General features: G+C 38.1%; 1 protein-coding gene across 5 annotated transcripts in view; it reads left to right on the top strand.

Moving 5' to 3' along the window:
- Nucleotides 1-24,829, top strand: part of ARAP2 (ArfGAP with RhoGAP domain, ankyrin repeat and PH domain 2) — a 245,788-nt gene that overhangs the window by 178,948 nt on the left and 42,011 nt on the right. For 4 of the 5 annotated variants that reach the window (XM_018049360.1, XM_013964575.2, XM_013964576.2 and 1 more), the window contains 4 exons: nucleotides 1,286-1,354; nucleotides 3,957-4,031; nucleotides 8,108-8,225; nucleotides 17,844-17,972. In XM_018049360.1, coding sequence (XP_017904849.1) covers nucleotides 1,286-1,354; nucleotides 3,957-4,031; nucleotides 8,108-8,225; nucleotides 17,844-17,972 — 391 coding nt within the window. The remainder of the gene's footprint in view (nucleotides 1-1,285; nucleotides 1,355-3,956; nucleotides 4,032-8,107; nucleotides 8,226-17,843; nucleotides 17,973-24,829) is intronic. The other variant, XM_013964577.2, reaches the window with a different exon arrangement.

Raw genomic sequence — 24,829 nt, 5'->3', positions numbered from 1 at the left:
TTAAAGCTTTTTTACCATCTGGTGTCTGTTGCACAGAATACTTCTATTTATAGTGTTTTTATGTTTTTTTTTCTCAGTATGTGTATGCATTAAGTATGTCTACTTAGAGGTGTGAAAGTATGAAATTCACAAATTCAGTAAATTACATAAGGCTGATAAATTTTGCAGTTGAAAGCATTTTAGAGTTTTGGTTTAGTTGTGCATGAATTGGAAAAAAAATTCTGAAGTAATATTTTGTGGTTTTTATTAAGTCATCTCTATTCTAATTATTTGACTTTTCAGTTTGCTGTTTTATGAAGTTCATATTTTCATGTTTCATCAGAAAACTCTTAGAATAGGGATAATTTTTTTTTATTTCAAAGGAGTAAAAACAGAAGAAATAAGCCTAGGATTTGAATATGGTGGGGAGATGTAGGGGACCTGGGTCAAAGGTCCATTTCCACTGCTTGAATGTTTCTGCCATCTCAATGTTGTCATTAAACCTTTCCGGGCATTCTGTTAAGTACTCTTGTACAAGACCCTTTGTTTTCCAGAATTGTGTCTTTACCAGATGATCAAATAGGTTAATGTCATAGGTTAACTTTTGTAGTTCATACGTTCTTACAATAACTCATCACAAGATTGCTTAAAAAAGGAAAAGAAAGTACATTTTAATAAAATAACAAAGTTCATATCTTAATTTATGTAGGGATGAACAGTTGTTGAATTCTCTTTGCTTCTTGATCTCCTTTTTATCTCTTCCTTTATGTGTCTACTGTTTTTGATCAATAGCAATGTCTTCACAATAGTTCTGATGCTGGGAAATGAAAGACTGAAAAACAATGTGTGGCTTTGCATGCTTTCTTGATTTTCTCTTTTTGTACTGTTATAGTAGTAAAAATGTTTATCTACATAGTTTTGTTAAGTCCAACTTTAACCAAAGGGTGGAAACTTCATAAGCCCTTGATGAACATTTCTGATAAAAGAAGTCTTTACTCTCAGTGTACATAAACTCTATTGAACCCTTCATCAGCCACTTTGCTTCTTAATGCACCTCAGCAAAGGGGATGCCACTGATGGAATATGTAGCCTAAAGTGGCATCATCATAAGATATTCTGAACTTTATGAGCCTCTGTCTTGTTGACTTTATATCTGCCCTAGCTGTGTGGGCCCCTGCTGATGAAGATGGCCATTCTCATTTATTTTTAACATGTCAGTCTTTAAATTCCTGAAGAAAGTTATGTGAGGATGAGTACCATCACACCTTGTATTTTATTAGAATGTCCCAAATTATATTTTAAACAGGTTAAAGAAGACCAAGTCAAACAAATGGACATAGAGAATAGCTTTATTACCAAGTGGAAAGACACTCAAGTGAGTAGTAATAGTTAGATCTCCAATTTGAAAAAATTAAAAAAAAACAAAAACAACAAAACAAAAAACTTTCATTGTAAGTAAACATTTGTTGTGTTTATTTTCAAATTCCTATTTGAAGCAAAGTAAAACTAATGGGGAAAAAAACCTAGATAAAACAGTTTTGAAATTCTGTAGCATGACACATACAAAATGCCAAAGTATGCTAATGTAATGTTTTCAAAACATAGATGGAAAAGTTAGTTCCCGTCTTATCACAGTGTCTTTTTTGAAATCAGTTTTCATTTATGAAGCACTATTGAAAATACCAGTGGATTTCAAAGGAAGCATTTAAAGTCAAAATAAATACTAAAATAAACAGAAAATTCAGACTCCCTAATGATTCTTTCTATTATGCTTTTGAAATTATAAGTTATTTCTTATATGCTTTTGCTTTGCATGCTCTTGGATGATTGCACTGTTGGGACTGTTTCTATTGTGCACTTCATAACATGTTAATTTATTTCTTAAGTTTACTTTTCTAGATCTTCCTTACTCTCCTCGGTTGCATCATATTGGATTTGTGTGTTCAGGTTGCACTACTGCTTTTCCAGGGTACCTTTCCTTGTTTGATGAATATTCATGGACTTTTTTGAGGCTGGCTTTGTCTTCTAATAGCTAGCAATTATAGTGGATTCAGGGTACCAGTGTAGATAAGACAAATGGGTCAAATAAATTCTCTTTGTAGGTACACTTAGAGTATGAGGTGAATGCTTTCTTATTAATCAAACACTAAGTGTACTTCATTCCTGAAATACACACAACTACTTTAGAGAAATTGTCAGAGCTATCATTCCATATGAGAGAGATGAGGAAAGGCTTTCGTTCAAATGTGTAGATCCCCTAGTACCAGTGAAAAGTGAAAGTATTAGTCACTCAGTCATGTCTGACTCTTTGTGAACCCATGGACTGTAGCCCGTCAGGCTCCACTGGCCATGGAATTCTCCAGGCAAGCATACTGAAGTGGGTAGTCATTCCCTCCTCCAGGGATTCTTCCCGACCCAGGGATCGAACCCAGGTCTCCCACACTGCAGGCAGAGTCTTTACCATCTGAGCCACCAGGGAAGCCCACTACTGTGACATTAATTCCGTAAGAAAGTGTTTCTTCCATTTTGACCCAAAGTAATTAATGCAGCCTCCAGATGAGTTAGCAGTAATGCTAAAAAAAAATGTGGCTCATTAGCAGTTGGTTCTCTTGGATTCTTGCTTTTTGGAGAGAGTTTCAGATATGAAGCAAAGGATTGTGTGAGCCTAAGGGTAGTCTTTGGCAGCGCTATCTATATGGTTATTGGATAAAGTATGAGTGCCATTCTGCAGTTTTATCATTTGTATTCATACTGCAATAAAGAAATGAGTCTTGAACACTTTCTAATTAAGTAGAAGTAAGTATTGCTAAAATAAGAAAAGAATTGTCTATAAAATAAAGCAATTCGGAAGAAAAGTAGAACAGTTTGGAAAAAATCTGTTGTTTTGCTGGAGTTTTTCTCCAGTCCATTCAAAACTTGTCTGAAGTAGTTTTCTGACAGACTCTAAGTCTTATCCCTGTTTGATTTTCTGAGCTATTCTTGTTTTTGGCTACACTCTATGAATTCTTTGTGTTTGCTTTTTTAATTTTTAAAATATGTCCTTCCCGGAGAGTTGTTTATACAAACACAGGGGAAAGTAAAAATGTCAACTGTATCTTTTCTTCCGTAGCATTTTTATGTAGCTCTAAACATAAGGAGGAAAAATTGGAAATAAGCTTTGCTAAGCCTGTAGTGTCAGAATAACTATGAACAGCTCTTCAGAGTACATTTTTAATGTTTGCCCCATAAATTTACTCAGCAGGTTTTATTCTGAGGCACATTTAACTTTGAAATGGTCGTTTCTCCATTATGATCTTTTTCTAAAAATGAGTGATGGATGTGACTTCTGAGTGATTACATAACTTAAGGGAATTTCTGAAAAAAGCAACTCAAAATATTTTTCTTAGATTTGTTTGGGTCTCTGTTAATCTTCTTCACATGATTCTGTCAATCTACGTAGTGACATTTCATGCTTTGTATTGCCTGCCTTGTGTTTCCTTCACTTAGTGTGTCTTCTTAGGTATAATAGTGACCCAAATAACCTAGCACTTGATGTTTGGCTAAAGGTAATTAAAAGAAAAATTTTATTATCTTCTTATATTCTGTCACTTCACTTTTAATTTTTATTGCTAAATATACATATTCTATTTGTAATTTTAATACAGCGCTGACCTAATTTATCTTCAAATTTCAATTTTTGGCCTTACCATCTCTTTCTGCTGTAGCCAGTTAAGGGTATGTGAGGGCACTATACTTTTGAATAAAAGACAAGAAAAATGGTATGTGATTGTGTTTGCTGATTATATCATTTGTGTAGATACCTCATCCTTAACTGTATCCAGAAAATGGGTATCCTTATGTTGTTAACAGGGAGATTGATCCCATTTCATTATTATAAAATTTTTAGAAATATGACTAGGACTTTTGAACCATCTTAAGTATTGTGTGTGTCCTTGCAATATACTTACATTTGCTGTCTTCGCATCTGCCCTTTTTAGGTTTCCCAGGCTGGAGATTTGTTAATTGAAGTATATGTAGAAAGAAAGGAACCTGACTGCAGTATTATAATTCGGGTGAGTCCCAAATATGGAATGTAAAGAATACTGTTGAAAATTATAACTGTTTGCATTAGTCTGCGTATCTTGAATTTTCCATTGTTTTTTCTATCTTATATGTCCAAATCAAATCATGACAAGTGTGACCCTCCCTGCCAATATCCTCTGGGAATCCCATGTTTTAGTCATTTGGAGACCACCCTTTGTTCTTCTGGTTGTGGTTAGGATGTTCTATAGGTTCTATAGAACAGCCTGAGCTCTGACATCTGCTACTCATCTTCCTACCTTCTTGACAGGAGACAACGGATATACTCCCATCTGAGTCTCTATTTTCTTACCTTTCTAGTGAGGGAAGATTACAGTATTTATATAATAGCATTAATTGGAGGACTTGGTAAGATTCTGCCTGTAAAACACTTAGCAGATATCATGGTACATAGTTCAGTTCAGTCGCTAAGTCGTGTCCAACTCTTTGCGACCCCATGGACTGCAGCACACCAGGCCTCCCTGTCCCTCACCAACTCCTGGAATTTACTCAGAATCATGTCCATTGAATCGGTGATACCATCCAACCATCTCATCCTCCATTGTCCCCTTTTGCCTTCAATCTTTCCCAGCATCAGGGTCATTACCAATGAGTCAGTTCCTCACATCAGGTGGCCAAAGTACTGGAGTTTCAGCTTTAGCATCAGTCCTTCCATTGAATATTCAGGACTGATTTCCTTTAGGATGGACTAGTTGGATCTCCTTGCAGTTCAAGGGACTTTAAAGAGTCTTCTCCAACACCACAGTACAAAAGCATCAATTCTTTGGTGCTCGGCTTTCTATATAGTCCAACTTTCACATCCATACACGACTACTGGAAAAACCATAGCCACGTGGTACATAAGTGCTTAATAAATAACAGCTAGTATATAAATTCCCCATCCTTGTATCCTAGACTTTGTTGATGTTTTGTCACTAAGTTGTGTCCAACTTTTTGCGAGCCAATGGCCCACCAGCCTCCTCTGTCCATAAGATTCTCCTGCCAAGAATACTGGAGTGGGTAGCCGTTCCCTTCTCCAGAGAATCTTCCCAACCCAGGGATTGAACCTGCATCTCCTGCATTGGCAGGTGGATTCTTCACTGCTGAGCCACCAGGAAAGCTGATCCTAGACTTTAACTTCCAATATTTCAGTGTACTGGAATATGAAATAACTCTTCTCTTCCTTGGTAACTTTACTTAACCATTTGTTTTGAATTTAAAAGATCCTTTTCATGTTACCATAGTCTGTACTTAGCCTTAAGAGAGTAAGACTGCTTTCTTTGTGCATAGGAATGGACATGCTGCCATCTCACAGTAGAAATTCAGTTTTAGCTTCTTAGCTTTTTTAAAGTGCAATATAAAACAGAGTCTTAAATATTTCTGGAGTTTAGTTATGTCAAAGATACTGGAATTATTATTTTATATATGTTTAATGATTACATACGGGGATATTCTCAGTTGGCACAGTGGTAAAGAATCCACCTGCAGTGCAGAAGATGCAGATTCTATACCTGGGTCAGGAAGATCCCCTCGAGGAAGAAGTGACAATCCATTCCAGTATGCTTGCCTGGACAGTCCCATGGACAGAAGAGCCTGGTGGTTACAGCCCATGGGGTTGCAAAGGGTTGGACAAACTGAGCGACTAAGCACACACACGCACAAATGATTACATATGATTCTCTGACACTGGTTACTCAGCTGTGAAACTAACACGAGCTGCCTTGCACTCCTTGGCCACATCTGTTTGTTACGCTGAACATGTGATGTTGATCACAGGGGACATGAGGAAGTAGTAGAGATATCTCGGCATATATCTTATCACTTATGCTGAAAGGGATAGTGAAAGCACGTGACTTAACTTCACTTACCCGTAAACTCTTCACTGTTGTTGTTAAGTCACTCCAGTCGTGTCCGACTCTGTGCGACCCCATAGATGGCAGCCCACCAGGCTCCCCCGTCCCTGGGATTCTCCAGGCAAGAACACTGGAGTGGGTTGCCATTTCCTTCTCCAATGCATGAAAGTGAAAAGTGAAAGTGAAGTCATTCAGTCATGTCCGACCCTCAGCAACCCTATGGACTGCAGCCTACCAGGCTCCTCCGTCCATGGGATTTTCCAGGCAAGAGTACTGGAGTGGGGTGCCATTGCCTTCTCCAATAAACTCTTCACTAGTTCATTTTAATTTTATCTAATAGAGACATACCAGAAGTTATTAAAATCAAGCAAAATTTGTATTTTAAGTATATTAACATAAAAGAGTGTCCAGTTTCACCCACGAAAATTCTAAATTCTCTTGAAAAACATAGCAAAAACTATACAAAAATAAACATCCAGTTAGTGCTTAAGACTTTGCACAGCTCTTATATTTATTTCAGCCAATCATTACCTCAACCCAGGAGGTAGGTGAAGCAGTGATGTCTCACGTTCATATGAGTAGAAATGGGAATTAATTAAGGCCTGGATGCAAACACTAGTCATGATATTCCAAGTCTGATGTTCATTATTTCGGTTTGTATATCACTTAGAGTAATTAATTCCAAAGTGTGTTTTGTAGAGTTCTAGGTGTTCTGAAGAGGGGCCTTGGGTATCACCTGGAACATATAGGAACATATGGAAACAAGGAAATGAGTTCCAGTCTTCCATTCCTATGTCAACCTGAGGAACTCCCTGCCGACTATTTCACTAGTTTGGTTTCTCAGTAATTATTTTTTTAAGGAAGGGCTATACTTCTTAAAATACTGTAAAGCCATTCTGATGAGCGACATCACTGAAGTCATTCATCTACTAAGGTTTCTATTCCTGAACATTCTCTGCTTTTGCCATATGCTAATTTTTTTTTCTTTTAAGGCTGTCCTACATTGAACTCTTCTAAACAGCAAATAATGGACTTCACTGCATCGTTAATATATTCCAAGTCAGTGTTAGTCGCTCAGTCATGTCCCAGCTCTTTGTGGCCCCATGGACTGTGGCCCGCTAGGCTCTCTCTAGTCAAGAATACTGGACTGGGTAGCCATTCCCTTCTCCAGGGGATCTTCCTGACCCAGGAATTGAACCCAGGTCTCCCGCTTTTCAGGCAGAATCTTTACCATCTGAGCCACCAGGGAAGCCTAATATATTCCAAAGGTATTCCACGAACTCCAAAAGACAGACTATATGAGTTACCTCTAATGAAAGATGTTTTATATTATTTATATATGTGCAATATGCTTATGATCAATAAGGGACAGGAGAAATGGAAATGAGCACATTTTCTAAGAAATTTTTAATAGGTGCATACTTGTGCTGAAAACGTGGAAAGGAGGTGGCAGCTGCAGTATTCTAACGCTGAAGTCATGTTCTATTTGTTTAGCATTGTAACTAAATTCTAACGGGAGAAAGCCAACTTGCTTTTGGCCAGCATGCCTGTAAGACTGGTAAAAACAAAAACAGGGAGAAAGCAAATGAGAAACCCCCAAAGTCCCTGAAGAAGGTGGGGTACTTATGCAGTGGCCCGAACCTCTGAGGCTCTCGGAGAGCCAACTCCCAGGCTGACTCTGCAGACTCTGCCCTTGGCCTGAAAGCAGGCTTTGGCAGCCCAGCATCTGTCACTTGGCGTGGCGGGGCCCACCACACACCACTAAACCTGGGGCTTTTTGGCATGGTGGACCGCAGTCAACTGTGTATAATTTAGAACCCAAACTGAATAACTGAGCCATTTTGAACTCCTGATTATAGAACTGAGTGAAAAGATTTTTGCCTACAAGGCCATAGGATCCAATATCTGTGGAAGGTCTTTCTGAGTATGAATAGGCATCTTCCTTTTTTGAGTTATTTAATTGTTCACTGAGTTAAAAACAAAAAAATTCTTCCCGATTATATGGGTACTTTTTACACATACATGAAAATGTGTTACATTATGGAGAAGATCGGAATAAGCTGTTTCCCCTAGGTGCTTGGAGAAACTGCTTAAACGTACTAAGAGGACACTTATAGTATCATTAGGTGGTAGATGGCAGGCAGGTGTTACCGCCCTAGCATAAGGCCACTTCTGTTTTTGATGTATATTCTGAAGAAATTTTGCTTCTCTTGCAGATATCTCCTGTGATGGAAGCAGAAGAGTTAACTAATGACATATTAGCAATAAAAAATATCATTCCAACAAAAGATGATATTTGGGCCACATTTGAAGTCATAGAAAATGAAGAGCTTGGTAAGTGGTTCTCATGCTAGGGATTTTTAAATTCCTTAGAGTGTGAAGAAACACTACTTTTCTGAAAAATCATTACTAACATTTTATGTTTTTATAAAGTTTCACATCCTGTTATGACTCCCCTTCTACTTCAGTGCATGCATTGATATATGTTGGTGCTACTTGAGGTTGCCCTCCTATGATTTTATTATTAAAATAATTGGATTGTTTTATTGACTGTAAGTTTATAGTGTAAAATATTAGTCCTATATGTTGCTGCCTCAGGAAATAAGGCTTCATTTTTAAGAACAGGCAGTGTGATTTGCAACAATATTCTAAATGTCACCACCACCATCCAGCTTATTCCACGTTATTCCTGTATGCTGCTTATTTAACAAGGATGCTGATTTAAAAGATTATTATTTTAAAAACTAATTTTGTTTTAAGCCTAGCAGAAGGTTCCTTTTAAGTTTTTTACTTTTTCATCTATCTTCAGTAGAGTGGATCAGATAGTTTGTCATTTTTTTAAAATCTCATGTACAGAAGAATAAAGAGAGCTTTTAAAATGCATTGACCACCCCAAGAATAATCAGCCTAACGTTCTTATGACACCATTTGGTTTTAAATACCTCTAGGAAAAAAAAAGATGCAGAATGTCTTTGTATCTTGACCATCTGTCTAGTTGATACCTGCTTAGGTCTTGGGACTCTTTCAAGTATAGATGTCAAACTGCCAAAAGTAAAATCTTGCCACCTGCAAGCTCAATACAAAAATTAAAATTGAACATTAAAAATACCTCATTGTGTATTATTAAGAGTCTCATAATCAGTGTTAGAATGAAATGGGGATTATCAAATACTTTGTCTTTCATTATTCCATCTTGATGTTTTTATTCCTTTATTCTTTTTATCAGGCACTATTCTTTAAAAATGTAATTTGTTTTAAAACACTACTTTCCAATATTCATTGCCAGGATTCAGTGCCACTGGTCCTTTGGTGTCAGTTCACACTGTCTCCCCCACAGTCAGGCTCAGTCTGGCCTCTCATAAAAGCTGTTTTGCCCAGTGACTCCAGCAACCCCCCACCTGCCAAGTCCAGTGGATTTACTTCTGGCTTTACTTTGCTTGTTCTCACTGTAGGATTTATTGCTAATAACCATTCCCTTTTACTTGAAATGCATTCACTCTGTTCTCATTGCTGCTTTGATTCTCTTCCTAGTGCTGGAATTGTTTTATCTCATTTGTCAATTCTTCTTCCTCTATCCCCAAATAGGGGGTTTCTGCTGCTCTGATCTTTTTTACCATCTTTTCTCATTTTGCTCTCTTTATAAGACAATCACTATGGAAGACAATCACTTCTATACCTTGTGCTTGACTAACATACAAGAAGGTGTTGCCCAAGTGTGCCTTTATTCCTCCCCTTCTGGCTCCTTTGCTTACCTCCTTTAAAACCCAGACTAAGGGTTCCATCGCACTTTGTCTTGTCGTTTCTGTTTGTTTGTTTTTTTATGGTGCCTATCACATGGATTTATTTTTGTCTTTCTTGATGAGGGAACAAGGGACTCTGTTTCTATCTCTAGTACAGTTTTTATCTCTGACAACAGTGCCTAATAACAATTGCTATGCAATTAAAATCTTTTGCATAAGTCAAGTACAATTTTGTATTACTATATATTTCAATAGTGGTAAAGTCTTGACTTTGGTTGTTTAATTTTAAGGAGAAGTCAGTAGGTTACCAGCTTCATTTATGAGTAAAAGATAACTGTCAGCACTACTGCCTAAATTATTTTGTAAATCACAAATAGGTTCATATTATTTTAAAATCATTTAAAACCCTTTTATTATTGGAGAAAAGGTAGTCTCATCAATAAGTTGTACTGGAAAAACTGGACAGCCACATGTTAAAGAATCAAATTAGAACATTTTCTTACACTGTATATAAAAATAAATTTAAAATGGATTCAATACTTAAATGTACGACTTGAAACCTTAATACGCCTAGAAGAGAATGTAGGCAGAACACTGTTTGACATAAATGGTAGCAATATCTTTTGGGTCTGTCTTCCAAGGCAAAAGAAACAAAAGAAAAAATAAATAGTGCTGAATAATTGACGCTTTTGAACTGTGGTGTTGGAGAAGACTCTTGAGAGTCCCTTGGACTTCAAGGAGATCCAACTAGTCCATCCTAAAGGAGATCAGTCCTGAGTGTTCATTGGAAGGACTGATGTTGAAGCTGAAACTCCAATACTTCGGCCACCTGATGTGAAGAGCTAACTCATTGGAAAAGACCCTGATGCTGGGAAAGATTGAAGGCAGGAGGAGAAGGGGATGACAGAGGATGAGATGGTTGGATGGCATTACCGACTCAGTGGACATGAGTTTGGGTAAACTCTGGGAGTTGGTGATGGACAGGGATACCTGGCATGCTGCAGTCCATGTGGTCACGAAAAGTTGGACACAACTGAGCTACTGAACTGAACTGAGTTAAACTTCATAGCTTGTATACAGCAAAGAAAACCATCAAGAAAAATGAAAAGACAACCTACAGAATGGGAGAAAGTATTTGCAAATCATACATCTGTTAAGAGGTTAATAGCCAAAATATCTAAAGAACCCTACAAATCAATAGCAAAAAAAAAAAATCCACAAACAATTTAATTAAAAATGGGCAGAGGATCTGAATAGACATTTTTCCGAAGGAAACATGCAGATGGCCAACCAGTGCATGAAAAGATGCTTAGCATCACTAATCATCAGAGAAATGTATTGCTAAATCAAAACCACAAAGATATATCATCCCACAGTTGTCAAAATGGCTGTCATCAAAAAGTCTATAAATAGCAAATGTTGGTGAGGATGTGGAGAAAAAAAGAACCCTAGTATAATGTTGATTATGTAAATTGGTACAGGCACTATGGAAAACAGTGTGGAGGTTCCTCAAAAAAGCTAAGAATAGAATTACTGTCTGATCCAGCAGTTTCATTCATGGGTACATATCTGGAAAAGACAAAAAATGTGATTTGAAAAGATACATGCTACCCAGTGTTCACAGTGGCATTATTTACAAATATGCTTGTAGACTAGCAACCACTGGGAGATCTCAAAGGACTCCTTAGCTCTTAGATAGCTGATGGTCTCCTCTATGCTTCTCTTGCTGTTGATTTTTTAGGAAGTCAACAGCAGAACAATGAATCATGGATTTGGGGTAAGCATCCTCTCCCTACCCGTTATTCTCTCAAGTGTTGAGTTAAAGGATATCCCCATGTCTCAGTTCTGGAGGTCTGTGCCTTTGAGCATTGATCCTCCAAAATGAGAGGAATAAACCAAATGGGTGAGGATAGGAAGGAATTAAATATATAGCTGGTACAGAGATTGCACTGTATCTGGAAACACTCTTTTTAAATTTCTTCTGGGAAAATGAGGGGATGCTTATCCTGAAAATGACTAATTATCAACTTGCATGTGCCAATTAGTATATCACAAATGGTAACATTGGAGTCAGGTGTTGGTTTTTTTTTTTTTTTTTTGGTTCCTTCTCACTAAAGAAAAGTTGATGAAACTATAAAAAGACTAGAAGACTTCAAGCTGTTTTGAATGGTAAATGTCCAGATATATAATCAAAGGAACACCCCATGTACATCAAGAAAGAGTACATCTGATGGAGTTAGGAATTCAAATTGGCATGGTCTTAATGTTTCGTCAGCCATTCAAGTTGAAATTGCCCGAAGAGAAAACTAACATTATTTTTACTGCTTTTAGAGGAACACAGCTAAGAAAGCAACAAAGGGACCTGTGATTATGTTGACTTCCTGGAGCAGATGGGACCTGTGGAGCCACCTGACCTTCTGAAATGTTAAGAGCTTTATTTCTAGTAACATGCAGGGAAGATAAAGTGAAATGTAAAAAGAAGATAAAAGTGAAGGCATTGATAGTCCATAAGATTGTGGTTGATAGGAAGAATGTCAGCAGGGAATTGGTGCTTTTTCTAATGTAAATATAAATCCTCCAAGTAACCAAAGCAACCAAAAATAAATAAGTAAATGAATAAATAAGCAAGTGAACCAAAAGCACTGGATTTTATTTTCACTGCCTGTAAACTTTAAAACAATAGTTTTCTACCTGGTCATTTCCAGTGTCTCCTTTGTATAATATAAAATTTTGTTTGTTCCCTTTACTATCTTGAGAGACTCTACTAGCGTGGGTAGCATTCCCTTCTCCAGGGGCTATTCCTGACCCAGGGATCAAAACCAGGTCTCCTGCATACAGAGAGATTTTTTACCATCTGAGCCATCAGGGAAGCCGATGTCAGTGCTCTGGCCTTCCTATATGATTGAAGATAATGAAAATAGATTCTTAAGTTTATAAATGGAATTGTCATAGATGTGGTAGCTACAGATTCAGACTGATATTAGCATGTCAACTTGTGACTCATGTATCATTAGCAGAATTGCCCTCATTGGTGAAATGGTGTCTTTGTTTAGCCTGCTATAATGGAATTGGGGTCTTCCCTGGTGGCTCGGATGGTAAAGTATCTGCCTACAATGTGGGTAGGCCTGGGTTCGATCCCTGGGTTGGGAAGATCCCCTGGAGAAGGAAATGGCAACCCACTCCAGTACTCTTGCCTGGAAAATCCTACGGGCAGAGGAGACTGGCAGGCTACAGTCCATGGGGTTGCAAAGAGTCGCACACGACTGAGAGACTTCACTTCACTTCATAACAGAATTACACAGGAGGAATTTATTTCTTACATTTCTGGAGGGTAGGAAGTCCAAGACCAAAGTGCCAGCAGACTTGTTGCTTGGTGAGGGCCTGCTTCTTGGATGACAGATGGCCATCTTTTCACTGAATCTTCACATGATGAAATGGAACTTTGTGGGATTCCTTTTATATAAGAGCATGAAGCCCATTGGGGCTTCCCTGGTGGCTCAGGGGTAAAGAATCTGCCTGCCAGTGCAGGAGACACGAGTTCAATCCCTGGGTCGGAAGATCCCCTGGAGAAGAAGATGGCAACACAGTCCAGTATTCTTGCCTGGGAAATCCCATGGACAAAGGAGCCTGGTGGGCTACAGTCCATGGGGTCATAGAGTCAGACACAAATTAGCAACTAAACGATAACAAACCCATTTAGGGGGACTCCGCCCTCATGATTTAATCACCTCCCAAAGGCCCTTCCACCTAATACTGTCACATTGGGAATTATTTCCACCTGTGAATTGGGGGAGTAGGGAAACATCCAAGCCACAGCAGGTGGTAAACAACTCTTAGCAAAATTCTGACAAAGCACGATTATTATTTTTTTGCTTTTTTGCTTTTGTAGTAGTCAAGATTCATGGAAAAAATACATCATGTTAAATCCATATAAAATATTTTTAGAATTTATATTAAGGCTAGTTAGATTCTAAGCTGTTAGTTTATAAGTAGCATTTCCTTCTATATAAGTGAGACATTGGAAACTTGTACTAGACAGAGAGCAAGTCTGTCTTTGTCTCATCCTTTGAAAGATGCCAAGCATTCTTGACCCACTGCCACCAGTGGGTCCTGGTGCCACTGGGTCCTGATGGCCAGGACAAGCTAAACCCATCTTAGGAGAGGGTATCATTTTTTACCATACTTCTGGTATTTTAATGCTTCACTTTAAGAATGAACCGATACCCTACCAATGTAGCACTCTACCCCTTAGTTCCTTCACATGCTGAAAAAAGTTAACTGCTCATGGGCCTCATTTAAGTGGGCTTCCTCACTGAGAGGCTCAAATTGGTGAAGTAGCTACTGTCTACATAGCAGCATCATAACAAAATGTTCTCTTCCTGCTCATATCTACCATGAGATGGAAGATCAGTTCATTTTTATTCAGAGTCTTTCTGGTCCGTCTCTTGATTGACAGGGTGCTGGCATCCTCTGAGAGACTTGCATGGCTCTAGATTTGAGACTAAAATTTTAGTTGTTAAGGAAGTCATAATTGTCTCTGCAAATCCTGTGTCATTACTGCCAGAACTTTAAGGATAACACCAATTGTTTCAGGTGGAAATACATAGTTCTCTGTTTAACAAGGGAGGCCAGGTTTAATTCTACAGACAAGATTTTAAAATACTGAGAACATGACTTACCTAGCTAAAGAACCATCTCCACACCCTGTTCTTAAATAATTACGCTGAATTTTCAGCAAAAAATTTATAATGTTCTAGATAGTGTGAGTGTGTGCATGCTAAGTCACTACAGCCATGTTCCTCTCTTCATGACCCTGTAGCCCACCAGGTTCCTCTCTCCATGTGATTCTCCAGCCAAGAATACTGAAGTGGATTGCCATCCCCTCCTCCAGGGATAAACAGTGTACCAATCAGGTTTTTGGTTTTTTTCCCCTAGTAATACTCTAATGCCAGCTGACTTATGTAATTTATCATGACAGATGGTTGTAAATGTAACTATTAACAAAATCTTGTTTACTTGTAGGAATTTACATTCCAACAGCATTTGATGACTCGGTCCATTTTTCCTGTCTCTTACCTCTTTTATAATTGTGTCATTTCACAGTCTAATAAATATTTATCTTTTCATCCTATTTTTCAACTCAATTTTTATGCAGGAACTTGGATCTTCAGGATTTTCATTCTCTTGAATTAATATTGATGAAAAACATACTTGGCTAATTTTTGCAAATCTATATTTGCTTCTCTCTCTGCTGTGATATATTTCAGTATAACTAAGAGTACCTTTGAGGTATCACTATTGTATCTACTGGTAGTAGTGACCCTCTTTAATACAAGTGTTCTAATATTTGGAAGTCTCATTACAAATTCTTATAATAAAGGAGAGTAAGCTTTTATTTCAATCCAGGTAGTTTTGCAGTTAAGAATAGCATTCCTACCTCCAAGCTAACTGCAGTATGATGAATTTCTGGACATAAAGGATGTTGAAACTATCTTATTTACTTACTATCTTCTCACTAAGGATAGGACAGTGAAGGAGAAAGTGTGAATTGACATTGTTTTTCACTTTGCATATATTACCTTTTGTCCTCAGAAATATCTTAGTGAGTTGATACTTTTTCCCCAAAATTACATATGTGAAAATCATCATGGGGAGGTTTACATATCTGTACAAAGTAAAACCAAGTGTAATAGTTATGATTTGGAGCTTGGGGCTGTAAAGTCAGTCAGATAGATTCGAGAATCCAGTCTCTGTTCCTCACTTGAATCAGCTGTTTGATTTGAGGCAAGTAGATGAACCTCTCTGATTCTTGGGTTCTTTTACATGTAATATAAATAATGATAATTTGTAATGAAAAGTGTTGTAAGAGTTGAAAACAGCAGCTGATGTAAGGTAACCAGTATATATTATGTCGATACCTAGTTGTTACTCTAGAAATGGCAACTGTTAACAGGATAAGTAGCGTCCCAGAGTTTTGCAAGTAGTGTCCCATGATTTTAGCCAAACCTTTTATAAATTTATTTTAGAAAACAGGATTAATGTAGCACAAAAGATTTTGCCTGATTTTCAAAGAAGTATATATGTCTGCTGATCCATTTACAATTACTTACTGTTTATGGATTACCATAGAAATTTGTAAGGTATTTTTTTCCCCAAGTATTTATTATTGAACATCTATTATGTACTCAGCACTCTGCTTTGTGAAAAGGATATATTTATAAATAAGAAATAGGTTTGCCTCCAAGATGTATGACTTAGTTGCTCTGTGTTTTTGTTTTTTTTTTTTTAGTTGTTGTTTGCAATCACCATCACAATGTCTAGGCTTTCACCAAGATGCACAGAATGCAGAACTGCATTTCACTGTACTGAATAGAAAGCAAAAACTGTACAGTTATTTACACTAGAAGGAAAAAAACAAGTTCCAGAATGCTGTGCGAATAAAAGGGAGACCAGTACTAAAGAGACTGTGATACATTTGGTCTTTTTTTATTACTTGTGACTTTATGTATATAGCATGGGTAATATACAAGTGTGATGCTGTTGACATGGACTTTGTTGTTTGTTATTGGCATTACTACTTTAACCAAAAACAAAAACCCTAGTAGGAGATTATAAAAGAGTTGAGTTGACTTATAAAGGCTGTGGTACCAGGAAACTTACATCAACATCTTCACATTAGAGTTTATGTTCTTGCTATTTCAATTATGCTATTTTCAGCACACTATGAAAAGACTCGATGTTTTTCTCCCCCAGCATATGCTTCTGTTACAAGATTTTATTAAGTGATTGGCATATTTTGACCAGGCTTCCCAGGTGGCACTAGTGGGAAAGAAGCCACCTGCCAGTGCAGGAGACTCGGGTTCGATCCGTAGGCTGGGAATAGGAAATGACAACTCACTCCAGTATTCTTGCCTGGAAAATCTCATGGACAGAGGATCCTGGCTGGCTACAGTTCATGAGGTTGCAAAGAGTCAGACATGACTGAGCACGCATGCACGCACACATGCATATTTTGATCAGCAAAAAACTTTCCTATGAAATTTTGATTATAATTCTAAAAACCTGTGGGGTTTTTTGGTTAATTTAACTCTATGCTAAAAACTTGTGATATATTTTAAAGAATGGTTGCATAAAACAGAATATATATGGATGAGTATTTATCAAGGAGAAATTTGAAGATGCGACCAACTTTTTGCTTGTTAGCCTATTATATGAACTGTTAATGGATAATATTGCTGCATAATGTTTCTGATTGATATTTCCACTAATAGTTAAACAGAAATTACTCAGTACTGTTTGATAAGGATTATCTTCTGTTCTTTTTGAAGTTATACTTTATAATTTCATGTAAGTTGATTATCAGCTATAAGTTGTCCACTAGTGTTGATCAGAAATTATGCTAGTCTTGTTGGGATAAACAAAGGATTTATACTTAGTACTGGACCAATTACTAGTACTTTTACAACGATTTAATTGTGTATGCAAATAGGCATTTTTCCATAAGCAAACTAGAATGTTGTTTAAAAAGTAGAGTAATTCACTAATTTGTTGTACAGAAAGGTAGCTTTTTTCTGAGATTTTTATATAAAGAATGCCATGCTCTGCTGTGCTTGGTTGCTCAGTTGTGACTGACTCTTTGCAACCCCATGTACTATATGTAGCCTGCCAGGCTCCTCTGTCCGTGGAAATTCTCCAGGCAAGAATACTTGAGTGGGTTGCCATGCCTTCCTCCAGGGGTCTTCCCAACCAGGGATTGAACCGAGGTCTCCCACATTGCAGGCAGATTCTTTACCCTCAGAGCCACCAGGGAAGCACATGAATACTGGAGCACATAGCCTATCCCTTCTCTAGGGGATCTTACCAACTCAAGAATCAAACTGGGGTCTCCTGCATTGCAGGCAGATTCTTTACCAGCTGAGCTACCAGGGAAGCCTCATCTAAAGAATAAAACCTCTGAATTTTTTAAAAAGTAGTTTCATAACAAACAGATGTCCCTGCACAGATTTATTTATACAGTGAATTTTATTACATGATTAATGCTGTTCCAGGTCTTAGGGTATCCTGTATGTAGTACTAGCACTATTCTTGTGTACTATAAGATACAGTTATGCTTGTTGTAATGCACAGAGCTTTTTAAAAGGACATCTTAAATTTTATAATCAAAAAAAGTTAAGATTTTTTTGGTGATTTGATTTTGCTTTTTTTTTTGCAGAACGTCCTCTTCACTATACGGAAAATATATTGGAACAGGTGCTTCGATGGAGCTCATTAGCTGAACCTGGCTCTGCTTATCTTGTAGTGAAGAGATTCTTAACCATTGACACAATTAAACACTATAATGGTAGGTGCTGCTATTTCACATTCCAACTGTGATTGAAAATTCAAGTGGTTAAAGGACAATTATTATGGCACAAGTGTTAACTTGAAAATGTAAAAAATGGGTAGCTAAATGCAGAATCTACTAACATGTTATTGCAGAATAGAAAGAAGAATATATAGACCAAGTGCCATGATCAGATTTTCCCAGTGGGTAGCACCGTGATATTAGGTGGTTATTTTGATAGTATCAAGGTAAAGATTCTGCAGGAATGATTCTTCTTTTTAAGTTTTTGTTTGTTTGTTTTATTGTCATGCTTGAGTGTTTTCTTAATTTTTGGATAGATGGTGAATCATCCTGAGTTATGTTTACATTTGAAAGTTCTCTAAGGCATTCAAGAAGTGCAAGCTCTGAGATTGTGAGCTTGTTAAAATTATCACCTATTTTGCCATAATATTGGAAAACAAATATAAAAAAATACTTCTAATAATGATATTTGCTATCCAACTGGGAGAAGACATGTACACATGTAAGGTTAAGTCAAAAGTTAGCTAACATGGGGGAACTATGGAAGACACTCTCTGAACTTATTTGACATATCAGAAAACTTTCATTTTTAAATTTTGGTTTTTCTGTTATGTTGACATTAGCTGACAGATTAGAAAGAGATTTCTTGCCACACAGTCTATAAACCAACTCTGAAAGCAGAGGATTCTAATTTTATTAGATGAAATTTACCACAGCTTTTCTAATTCATATACATAATAACCATTACTATTTATTAATCATGTATTTTATTAACTGAGCTCCTTACATACCAAAACTCATTTAAAACTTTTTTTTAACTTCTCCATGAGTTATATTATCATTTGAATTTTTCAAATGAGGAAAGAGCTCAAAGAAATTAAGTAACTTGCCTCCAGTTCACATATTTATTAAATCCAGTAAGTATCCTACATATGAATCTGCAAGATGAAAACTTTCAAAGATCTGAATGTGCCTTTGCATGTCCAGTCACATAAGTTAGTTCATGTGTCTGGCATATATTGTCACATGCGTACGTCCTCTACCATTGGTTTTGTTTTTGTGTGCTTTACTGTACTGTATAGAGTACAGTAGTACAGTATCTTTATTTCAAGCCCAGGGTGTCTGGAAGCAAGCCTAAAAGCAGCAGTGATGTAACAGTATTGCTATTCTGTGCCAAGTGATAACCATGGAAACAAAAGTGAAAATAATTGAGAGAGTGGAGTGAGGCGAAAAGATGATGGACATCGCTCATTCTTATGACATGAATTGTTTGACTGTCGGCACAATTCTAAAGAGCAAGGACAAGATCATGGAACACGTGAAGTCTGCTGTGTGATGATGTCAACAATAATATCAAAGAAACATGCAAGAGTGATGGAGGAGATGGAGAACTTTCTCAGTGTGTGCATGCAGGATCAGCATCAGTGTGGAGGGCCACGTAGTTTAATGCTGATTCAAGAGAAAGTAAAAAGCCTTTATGAAGGCTTGAAGAAGAAATACTGTGAAAATTAGAGGGTGCATTTTTTAATGTTAGCAACAGCTGGTTTCATCAGTTCAAGGCTAGAGCCAACCTTCACAATATAAAAGTGACTAGGCAGTGAGTGCAGATACTGTAGCATTCTGGGAATTTCCTGAAATGCTTTAGGGAATTATTGCTGAAGACACATATTTACCCAAGCAGGTTTTTAATATGGAATAAGACAGGGCTGTTCTGGAAGAGGATGCCAGACTGAAGTTACATCTGTATGGAGAAAAGTTGATGCCAGGCTATAAAGCAACAAAGGATAGGCTAACACTGTTGTTTGGTGGCAATGCTTCTGGTGATATCAAGCTGAGACCTCTCTTAGTTTATCATTCAGAGAACCCAAGAGCCCTTAAAAATAAAGCCAGGGGCTCTCTTCCTATTGTGTGGAAGAGTAACCCCAAAGCCTAGGTTACACAGGGCATCTTCCAAGATTGATTTTTCCACCACAGTATCTCCAAAGGGATAGAAATATTACTTGGAGGACGTCCCATTCAACATTCTTTTGTGGCTTGTCAGTGCTCCAGGCCACTCCCCACTCATGGACAGTTTTCATCCCATCTTCAAAGCAGTGCATCTTCCACTGAATACTACGTTGCTCACTCAACCTGTGGACCATTATAGCAACTTTCAAGAAATATTACTTATGACACAGTCTTCATCAGGCAGTAAAGTTGAATGATGAATCAGGAACAACCTTGAAACAATTTTGGAAGGACTCTAACATCTACAAGGCCATTAATTACTTTTTTACTTCCCTTGGCGTGAGGTTACTGCTGTCACCATGAATGGGGTTTGGGAGAACCTTTGCCTACAGTTTGTTCATGATTTTCTTGGATTTGAGAAGGTAGATGAGGAGTCCATCTTTGGCAACTTAGTGACCCTCAGCGAGAAGCAGAAGCTAGATCTGCAAGAAGATAACTTCATTGAATTCCTTGCTGTCAACAAGGGGCTTATTAATGAAGACCTGATGGAATTGGAGTCCCAGAGAAACAATGAAGAGAGACAAGATAAAGAAAAAGTAATTGAAGAACCAAAGAGAGTCACAGTTCAGGAAATGGCAAGGGATTTTCTTTATTTGAGGAGTAACTGTTTTTAAGGCACAAGACTCAACATAGAACGGTACACAATCTTGCAACAGCCATTCAGAATGCAGTCCAGTGCTACCATGCCACCTATGATAAGGAAAATAAAGAGCTACCACCCAGACATTACTGGATTGTTTTTTCAAGAGAGTAAGTGGAATTGAATCCAGCAAGGAACCAGAACCTGTTCCTGCCAGAACTCATCAGGCATGAGTGAAATTTCAGCTTTCTCTCTGTCTCCTATTACTGATGGTCCTTGAGCTGTACCATCTCCCACCTCTTCCTCCTGAAGTCAGTTAATTCTTCTTGCTTGTTTATTCCATGCCAGCCCCTGTATGCCAGCTGTTGTACTGTACTTTTCAAGGTACTGTACTGTAAGGTTAAAAATGTTTTATTTTTGTTTTTTATGTATTATTTGTGTGAAAAAATATTCTAAACATATTATAATACAGTACTGTGTAGCTCATTGGGTTGGGTACCTAGGATAACTTTGTTGGGCTTATGAACAAACTGGATTTATGAATGTGCTCTCAGAACATAGCCCCTTTGTATGTAGTGACTTACCATACTGGATTTGAGTACAGGTTAGTTTTACTTCTAATTAAAAAAAAAAAAAAGAGTTGGGGAGGTTGGTACAGCTCTTAAATGTGGTGAAGCTAACTGGTATGATTGCAGACTCTTAACTAGTAGTGACAAATCAGTAAGTTCTTAATTGTACCAGACTAGTCTATGTTTCTGTTTTTGTGATGATGTTTTGGTATGTTCTGGCTACTACAATAGACTTGGTGGCTCACAGTATGTGTGCTCAGTCATGTCCACATTTGTGACCCCAAACTGGAAAATTCTGAAAGAGATGGGTATACTAGACCACCTGACCTGCCTCTTGAGAAACCTGTATGCAGGTCAGGAAGCAACAGTTAGAACTGGACATGGAACAACAGACTGGTTCCAAATAGGAAAAGGAGTACATCAAGGCTGTATATTGTCACCCTGCTTATTTAACTTCTATGCAGAGTACATCATGAGAATCTCTGGGCTGGAAGAAACACAAGCTGGAATCCTGATTGTCAGCAGAAATATCAATAACCTCAGATATGCAGATGATACCACCCTTATGGCAGAAAGTGAAGAGGAACTAAAAAGCCTCTTGATGAAAGTGAAAGAGGAGAGTGAAAAAGTTGGCTTGAAGCTCAGCATTCAGAAAACGAAGATCATGGCATCTGGTCCCTTCACTTCATGGGGAATAGATGGGGAAACAGTGGAAACAGTGTCAGACTTTATCTTTTTGGGCTCCCAAATCACTGCAGATGGTGATTGCAGCCATGACATTAAAAGACGCTTACTCCTTGGATGGAAAGTTATGACCAACCTAGATAGCATATTCAAAAACAGAGACATTACTTTGCCAACAAATGTCCATCTAGTGAAGGCTATGGTTTTTCCAGTGGTCATGTATGGATGTGAGAGTTGGACTGTGAAGAAAGCTGAGTGCCGAAGAATTGATGCTTTTGAACTGTGGTGCTGGAGAAGACTCTTGAGAGTCCCTTGGACTGCAAGGACATCCAACCAGTCCATTCTGAAGGAGATCAGCCCTGGGATTTCTTTGGAAGGAATGATGCTATAGCTGAAACTCCAGTACTTTGGCCACCTCATGTGAAGAGTTGACTCATTGGAAAAGACTTTGATGCTGGGAGGGATTGGGGGCAGGAGGAGAAGTGGATGACAGAAGATGAGATGGCTGGATGGCATCACTGACTCGATGGACATGAGTTTGAGAAACTATAGGAGTTGGTGATGGACAGGGAGGCCTGGCGTGCTGCAATTCATGGGGTCGCAAAGAGTTAGAGATTACTGAGCGCTGAACTGAACTGGACTGTAGCCCACCAGGCTCCTCTGTCCATTAAATTTTCCAGGCAAGAATGCTGGAGTGGGTTGCCATTTGCTTGTCCAGGGAATCTTCCTGATTCAGGGATCGAACCTGAGTCTCTTGCGTCTCCTGCTTTGGCAGATGGATGGCTCATAAACAGAAATTAATCTCTCACATTCTGAAGACTAGAAGTCTAACATCAGATGTCAGCCTGGCTGAGTTCTGGTGAGAGTCCTCTTCCAGGCTACAGACAGGGGACTTGTATCCTCCCAGGGTGGAGGGCAGAGGGAGGAAGGAAGTTCTCTGTGACTCTGTTGTGGTTATTCTTTAGTTGCTAAGTCATATCTGACTCTTTATGACCCTGTGGACTGTAGCCTGCCAGGTTCCTCTGTCCATGGGATTTCCCAGGCAAAGATACTGATGTGGGATGCCATTTTCTACTCTAAGGTATCTTCCCCCCTCAGGTATCTACCCAACATCTCTTGCATTGGCTGGCAAATTCTTTACCACTGAGCCTTCAGGGAAGCCCCTCTGTGACTCTTTCAAGGACGTGAATCCCATTCCTGAAGATCCCTCCCCCATGACCTCATCTAATCCTAATTACCTCCCAAAGGCCACAAACCTCCTAATACTGTGTAGGTAGGTTTCAACATATGAATTTGGGGAAGCATAAATATTGGGTCCTAACTCTGCCCTTCATATCTTATAATTGCATAAAAGTATTTTTATAAAATGCAAACTTCTATGTCATTCTGGTCTTATTAGCATCTAAATAGAACAGGTGTTCATTTTGCTGTAGAAATTAATCTATTAGACACCTTTACCTTATTTAATTTCTTTCTTCCTCCTACATATGATTTTGATTACATCCTCCATATACTGCTTAAGGATTGCAGTAGAAGTTCTCTCTAGTCATATGGTTGCTACCGTCTTCTCTGTCATATAGCAGTGGTCCTTGGGTAGTGGAGACTTATGTCCTCCAGGGACATTTGGCAACATCTGGAGATATTTCTGTCACACTGGGTGGGGTGGGGCTTCTGATATATAATGGTTAGAGACCAGAGATGCTGCTAAACATCCTACAATACATAGGAAATCTCTTTACAACAAAGAATAATCTGGCTGAAAAAGTCAGTGGTGTCATGTTGAGACTCTGATTTAGGTAACGTATGAAATCTGGTCTAGTTCGTAAACTCTGTAATTCTTTCATTTTAATTTTGAAATAGATGTTTTGAGCTTATGAACGAAGTCCTGTCAACATTATAAAATATATTAAAGGTTCTCGTGGCTTTTCTTTTAGAAAATAAGTGATATTTTCATATTTTGGGGTGAGAATTTTCATGTTTTTAATATTCCTCTAAAATGTCTCTAAATTCTCCATGCTGCAAAATACTTAAAATCCCACACTTAGACATAATAACTCGGGCTTCCCAGGTGGCACAGTGGTAAAGAATCTGCCTGTCAGTACAGGAGACGCAGGTTCAATACCTGGGTCAGGAAGATCCCCTGGAGGAGGAAATGTCAATCCACTCCAGTATTCTTGCCTGGAGAATTCCACGGCCAGGGGAGCCTGGTGGGCTACAGTCCATGGCATCACAAAGAATCAGACTCGACTGGACACATACACACAGACATAATAACTTAGTTCTTATTTGAATTCTAATAAACTAGCCACTTAAATAAAAACAGACGAGAATAAGATCTTAAAAGACTATAATATACAAGAAGGTTTTGTACAGGTGGGCCTGAGGGATAATTCAAAGCAAGGAAACCATTAAGTTTTGTTAATCTTTGGGGAAAAAAATCATCAGTGTTAGATTGAGCGAGTTTAGAACAATCGCATATAAGTAAAATCTTTCTGTTGTTTAAGGGCAAGAAGAAGTGGTTGAGTGCCAGACTGTTATATGGCTCTACCTACAAACTGGGTAGGAAGATTGGGCATGGGATGCCTCACCTATGGTCATTTCCTCTTCTGGAGATTATGACTGCATCCTGTCATGAAAGCATAAAGCTTCTGTAAGGTCTAGACAAAGCAACTTTCATAAAACCTGGGAATCCAAGCAGTGGAAAGCAGCTTACCTGAGCGTTTCAGGGACTTGGATGGTGGAATATTCTCTAGAGTAACATGTCAGTAAACTCTTGCATTACTCTCATATCTCCTGCCATTCCTGTGACAGCGTGGGAACTGTGAAACTTATCTCTGCCCCTGCACTCGTCCCCCTCAGTTCACCAAACCAGTGTGCAACTTGGTATTATGATAGCTACAGTTTTTTCTACCAGGAAATTGTGTCCCTCTGCATGGAAAAAAAAAAAAAAAAGTTTTAGAGTAACACCCTCAGGAAATACATTAATTAGACTATTTCATGTTAGTAGTTTATTT

The sequence above is a fragment of the Capra hircus genome, chromosome 6, assembly GCF_001704415.2.
Source record: "Capra hircus breed San Clemente chromosome 6, ASM170441v1, whole genome shotgun sequence".
In the NCBI taxonomy this organism is placed as follows: domain Eukaryota; kingdom Metazoa; phylum Chordata; class Mammalia; order Artiodactyla; family Bovidae; genus Capra; species Capra hircus.
The sequence above is the reverse complement of the archived record's forward strand: the minus strand, read 5'-3'. Positions and strand labels throughout refer to the sequence as shown.